Source organism: Lactuca virosa, chromosome 7 (assembly GCF_052849685.1).
Source record: "Lactuca virosa cultivar CGN04683 chromosome 7, Lactuca_virosa_CGN04683_v6, whole genome shotgun sequence".
NCBI lineage: Eukaryota > Viridiplantae > Streptophyta > Magnoliopsida > Asterales > Asteraceae > Lactuca > Lactuca virosa.
The window spans coordinates 4,270,411-4,277,001 of record NC_136432.1 but is presented as its reverse complement, the minus strand read 5'-3'; the positions used below and the strand labels follow the sequence as shown (position 1 = coordinate 4,277,001).

Below are 6,591 nucleotides of genomic sequence, written 5' to 3'. Positions count from 1 at the left end.
AAAAAAATTATATAAAAAAAATGTTTTTTTTAATTTATTTATTGTTTATGTTTTATCGATTTATTATTATATAAATGAGTTTTAGAATGTAAAAAACAAGTGAGCCTTTAGCTCTGTTAAGTCGTTGGACAAAATAGAAAGTAGAGGTCACGAGTTTGATCCCTCCCCTTAGCAATTTAATTGTCTTTTTGAAAGAAATTTCAAAAATGGTCCCTGTGGTTTTTCAAATGTAATGAATTTAGTCCTTTTATATTTGAAAAGACGAAAATACTCTTACAGATTCAGTCTCTAACGGCGTTTTACTAATGGTGTTAGTAAAAATGGCCAACTTTGCAAGTTTTGCAAACCATAATGACCATTTGCATAAAAAAAATTAGAAGAGACTGATTTTATGACTTTTGGCAAACCACAGTGACCATTTTTGTAATTTTGTCCAACAATAACTCCCCATAATCAAATTAATAAATAATTACCTCACAGTATATGCTAGAAACTACTCCTCAAACATTATGAATAATGAAATACTATAATTAAGAAACGCTAAGAATAGGTAAACACACACATAAACTGAAATTTAAGTTTTTTCCATCGTCAAAACGTAAATCATCTTCACAAAAGTTATTATTGTCGACGAGACACAATTGGACTTGCTCGCTATATATACCCATCTCCCCCCTTTATAATGCATTTTATTGAACCTAAAACCAAAAAACTTGCAACAAAAAAATCAATAAGTATCATTTTATTTTTACATAACGCATTGATGGATGCGGTGTCGATGGACGAGCCAAACTGCAACAAAAAATCAATACATGTAATTTTAGTTTTTAGTTTTTTATATGATGAAACCAAACTGAAAAAAAGTCATTATATTTTGTATAATTATCATAAAAATCATTATATTTTAGTTTTTGGTTTCTTAATGTTTTCTAGGAAATCAATTGCATCTTTATGCCAATTTTCGTTTTTTGGTTTTCCGTTCAATAAGATTGGTTTTTCAATTTTTTATCTAGTTTTTTATATTTAAATTTATATTTTAACTCTGTCCGGTTGGCATTCAATAGTTAAATTCAATCATAGTAGATAACACATTGGAGTTCAATGGTCATAAATTGAACTTTTAAATTCAATCATAGTAGATAACACCTTGGAGTTTTCAATGGGCAAAATGAAACTTTTTAATCCTTAAATAAATGTCATCATTTTTTTTGTTTTTATATGTTTCTTTTAAACTCTATATAAATAAATACATTACGAGAAAAAATGATAGCTGTATGAAAAATATAATGATGATTTGATAATCCATTAAATTGTATAGTAATCAATGCTTCCCGAATGCCCTAAAAAAGAATGCAAATTTAGTACATAACTATTATAATTAAAAAAACAAATAAATAAAAATAAAAATAAGCAACATTCTTCAATTAATGACCCATATAATGTTTGTTTTTTGCTGACGACATAGTTTAGACAAGCTGAATGCTAGGACATCTTTAGAAGAAAAAGAACTACATATCAGCACTGCTAAGACGGAATTTCTGTGTTGCAATTTTAGTGGGAATCAAACATGTGAAAGAACAGAAGTATGCATCAATGACCATAGAATTACGACTTACTAGCTCCATTCTTTTAGTGATGGTGTGGATCCAAATGACTATAAAATGGACAACTTATACAAAAATTAATTAAATAATATAAATAAAATTGGTTGATCACAAAAACAAATTGATAGAAAAGAAATATTTTATCGTCAAAATTGTATTTAAATTGTCAAATTGATGAGTTGAAGTTTATTCGTCATAAAAAGGGTCAACAAATATGCTTACTACTGCCATGCCGATGAAGTGATGATCAAGCTGGAGATTTGGAACTCCAAGTGTGAAACAAAGTTGTGAGTTGTGACTGAAGATCTTTTCCATTCATTTAAGCCAATTTAACTCATTTGGTGATTTTGTTTCGATTGTATCTATAGATAGAGAAAAGTCAGAAAACCAGAGTTTGAATGCATGGCATTAATACTTGGAGGTAATATTTTAAGAAATAAAAATTAATTGATTAATGCATAGATGGGTTGTTATGAGTTACATGCTATAAGTGATAAGACAACATTAAGTAACAGGATTAATTTAATTAATAATATATGACCAATTAGTAAATTTGAAACGATAACACGAATTCAAGATTTTCTTGGAGTGCAACAATTGAAATTCCATAAATCCGTTGTTAAGCCATCATTTTCGGGGGTTTCATCCCAAATCCATGCTTTTTGTTCTCAACTCTGTCAACACAAAGATAATTTTGACTTTTGACTTATTTTATGCCAAGGGTAAAATGGGAATATATGTATTAATGTACGAGAACTTACGTAGGGGCAAGTTTTCCGAGACATTGAAGCTCGCTACCGGATCCTTCCTGAAGCACTCTCCCAGAGATCTCAATTATGTAGGATCGATCTCTATCGGTTGGCAGCCCTCTGCTTGCAAGCAAATCCAAGTCTTTTTCATGCAACTCCCGCCCATTCACAAAAACACCTGTATGCCCATCAGCACACTTTTCAGGCATCATGTAATTGAATTCTTCGATATATGGCTGCCAAAACAAAATGAACAACTAAGTTGCAATTTTGGTCCTTATTTATCTTCTGTTCCAAAAAATGACTATATTTTTTAGACAAAAATTGCAAAAATCAGCGTATACTCGGGACCAAAAATAGTCATTTTACTTGAAACCGGAACCAAAAACATTACAAGAAACTCAAATGTAGACCAAAATTGCAAGAGAACATTTTGGAACCTAAGCAAAAGTCCGCTACACTCATGGACCAAAAATGTAATTTACTTAAAAACAAAATTTTCAATATTTATAAAATTTAACGTGTGAGGAGTTGGGATGGAAAGAAGAGAAAATGGGTAAAGGGTTAGTGTCTTAAAACAATAAGCCGTTATTTTTTTGGGGGGTTTAACCCATTAAGTCATTATGTACGGGTCAAGTCAAAAAGACATAGCCAATGTATAGCTATCAAGATTAATTGATTATTAACCCTTAAGCTAATATTTAAGTTTCCTTTTGACTTAATGCAGAAAGAACGCTTTAATAAATAAAGTCAGATAAATGACACTTTAAATTTTTATCCATGCATTAAGTCCTAACTCCTCTTACAAATTTGCAAAAAATGAGTCACAAAAGAAATTACCGGAATTATGCCACGACATGGGCCACCCATCATGCCCCAGAATCCAGCTCTGGAATCATACCTGGTGCAACAAAACAAACAAGAACTCCATCAAAACATGATGAACATTTGTGTGTTTTAATTTCATGCAGGACTTACCAGTAATCCCCTGGTTGTATTGGTCCAGAAATCTTTTCAGCTTTCTTGACCACCCGATCAGGCAACGGATGCCCGTTGACCATAACGTTGACTTTTCCATGGTCAACATCATCATTAGATCTTGAAAGCTTGAAGCTTTTCTTGATCATACCCAACAAGAAAGATTCATGTCCTCCTGTATCATCTTGTTGATCCAAAGATTCTTGAGATGTACCAGTGTTAACACAATACTCGTTTGACAAAATCTTGATCTCAGTGGCAACATCTTTCATGGAGCTTTGGCGGGAAATCGATGTTGAATAATCAAAATGATCTTGAAGTGAAGATAAACTTCTATCTAACCATTTGAAATCAAAATCACCCGAAACATCAAAATCATTGGAAGAAAACTCCATGGTATTGACACGCCATTTATGCATATTTTCATTGTTAATTTTACCACCGATCTTCTCAGGGTTGCTAACGAGCTTCTTGTCGACAACAGAAATCAAGGTCACTTGAGAGCACGTTGCACATCTCAATTTCTTTAGAGTTTTTCCATAGCTTTTCGTGGGTATTTGAAGCAATTCAAAACAATTGCAACAAGCTATAAACGGAGAGCCGCCAGCTACCAGGCGGCACCGCCTCCCTCCGGCAGCTAAAATCCGTCTCCGGGGACGATGAAGGTTGCCTGACCACTGTGTGTAGGGTTTTCGATAGTCATGGCAGTAGTGAAGTGGTGGTGGAGGGCGGGGACGGTGGTGATTGGTGTAGCAAATCAGACAAGAACATAAAGGATGGTGAAATTGCATACGAGTATCCGAATCTTTACTAACATATTGACTGGAAAAGTAAGGATGTTGATATGGGGATGGAATTGGAGGTCGTGATCTAATAAGATTGTTAGAAAATGAAGTTTTTTCTTTAGCCTGGACAATTTGATCCTTAAGTTCGTCTAATTTCCGTAAGATTTCATCTTGGTTAATCGAGGAGTGAAAAGGTCTTCGTGAAGTGTTTATTTGGGGTCCCAAGTTTCCCGATTCACCATTTATGTTCAAATTCTCCATCTTTTGATCAATCTGCATGCTCTCCTTACATCTAAGATCATCTTGATTGAAGTCTGAACTTAAATTCTTTGTTTTCTGACTCGAGAAATTGACATTTTGTAATTCTTTAGACTTATTGTTTGAAATCCCATCGTTTTCTTCATTAGAAACTTTTGCTGAGTGGATGGGTTTACGGCTTGCTGTTAATATTAATAATAAAAACAATATAACCCAATACGATTAGTTTGCTGGGAAACTAAAAAAACTCAGATCATGCAAAATTCCATATACAATATGAAAACGCAACTGAAAAAAAACTAAAAAGATCAAAATTTTCACAGAAACATACAATTTTCGCCCAAAATCACCTATGCATAAAGCAATCATCAAGAACACATAGTGTAAATCAAAGTTCGTATATTATGAAACCCTATCTGTAAAAAAACCTAATATACTTTCCACAGAAAACATGTACGTTACATCCTAATCACATCTATGAACGAAAAATAACATGTCATTAAACCCCATTCCAGTTTCTTTATTGAAAAAAAAAAAGAAAAAAAAAAAGAGAGAGAGAGAGAGAGAGAGAGAGAGAGAGAGAGAGAGAGAGAGAGATGGGGAGGGGTGAAGAAATTATACCACGAAGAATAGCGCCACAACCACCACACTGATAAACAGAGTAATCAGTAACTTCAGGCAGCAGACTTTCACATTTAGGGCAGCGAACCAGGCAAACCTCCGCTGGGGTTTCAGACATTTTCTTGCTCAAAGATCAAATATTTCTGTAGAAAGATTGCGATACACGCATTTGCGTGTGCTTATGTTTGAACAAAGAGTGAATAAAGATTCTGTTCTGAGAGTGAATAAAGATTCTGTTCTGAGAATTTGCAGATGAAAAGAAAAGAAGCCCATGAAAGACACAAAATTATATTTCCAAGGGAGGGAGAAAAAGTAAAAACGATAAAAAATAAAATAAAAAATAAACGTAAAAGAGACAGAGCTAAAATGTTATGCTTTTCAGCTGGAAGTGGGGGAGTGTGGTACACAATTACTAAAAATGATCCTCAACTTTGAAAACATTACAAAATCTGGGTATTTGACCATTCTTTATTTACAAGGGCATCAAAGTAAAACTTTTCCAAACAAATTTAGAAAAAGTTATCTACATAAATGGTCCTTTGCTTGTATGATTGTTCACTTTCAGTCCAGTTATTTTAACTATGTCTGCCTTGTGGTTCTATTTTGTTATGATGATGGTCGGCAACCATACAAAATGATTAAGGTCGCGTTAAGTTATAGTAAAACAGCTGTCATTTTTCATTTTTCGTTTTCACTTTTCACTTTTCGTTTTTCATTTTCAGTTTTCATTGGAAAATTTAGATTCAATGTAATATGTTTTTAACCCTTCCTAAGTCAATCTTATATGTCCAACCTCACAAGTCATAAAGTCATAAAATGAGAAGTGTCTCACATCGTCACTATAAGAGAGTGTCCAAGCAAAAAAGGCCCGACTTCCAACCATATCAAGGAACCCATAAGTGATAGTTAGGGTAAAGTGCATACTTACAAATCCACATAAAAGGTAGTTAGTCTTACATGCAAGTGCGACATTACCTTACATCGTCACTTTTATCGCTTATAACTCTCGTTGTTGCCTACACCTCCCCTATCTATTCTTCTCATTCTTACGTCATCGATCTTGCCTATAGCGCTGGTGGTAGCTCGACGGAGACAGAGAGGGTAAGGGGAAAGGGTTGGTGTTTTTTGGCATGTAGTGGTTGTAGTAGCTAACTGGAGACGAAAAAGGTGAGGGGGATGGGTTGGCTTATTTATAGATTGTGGTGGAGGCAATACTTTTCCGGAGACAATGATTGATGACAGAGAACGGGTGTTATCGAGAAGTTCCACGGTAAGGGTGAGGTGTGGTAGGTGGGTCTAATTATTTGTTTATTAATTAAAAGAAAATCTAAAAATAAGAAAGAGAAAAAATGCATAATTTTGTCTTTTTATGTGTATCTAACATAGTGGCTAGGGCTGTAAACGAACTGAACGTTCAGTAAACCGTTCGGCGGGAAGTTCGTTTATGCTTGTTTATTTAATAAATGAACGAATATGAACAAAAATTCTCGTTCGTTTAGTTAAATGAACGAAAATGAACAATGATCTTGTTCGTTCAATTATGTTCGTGAATGTTCGTTTATGTTGTTCGTATATGTTCGTTCATATAAACTCCTT

General features: G+C 33.7%; 1 protein-coding gene across 4 annotated transcripts; it reads right to left on the bottom strand.

Annotated features, from left to right (window-relative positions):
* Nucleotides 1-1,268: 1,268 nt before the first annotated feature.
* LOC145125829 (uncharacterized) lies at nt 1,269-5,407 on the bottom strand. 4 transcript variants are annotated; one of them, XR_013716164.1, is made up of 6 exons: nt 4,996-5,406; nt 3,332-4,556; nt 3,194-3,254; nt 2,366-2,589; nt 1,827-1,966; nt 1,269-1,340 (listed from the first exon to the last, which is right to left on the bottom strand). XR_013716164.1 is itself a non-coding variant. In XM_079061236.1 (5 exons), the coding sequence occupies exons 1-5, from the start codon at nt 5,111-5,113 to the stop codon at nt 1,939-1,941; spliced, it is 1,656 nt and encodes a 551-aa protein (XP_078917362.1). In that variant the 5' UTR covers nt 5,114-5,406; the 3' UTR covers nt 1,732-1,938. The 4 variants fall into 4 exon arrangements, 3 of the variants coding, with proteins under 3 accessions (XP_078917362.1, XP_078917361.1, XP_078917363.1); XM_079061236.1 differs by lacking the exon at nt 1,269-1,340 and having other exon boundaries at nt 1,732-1,966; XM_079061235.1 differs by lacking the exons at nt 1,269-1,340; nt 1,827-1,966 and adding an exon at nt 2,096-2,278 and having other exon boundaries at nt 4,996-5,402.
* Between the last annotated feature and the right edge of the window lie 1,184 nt (nt 5,408-6,591).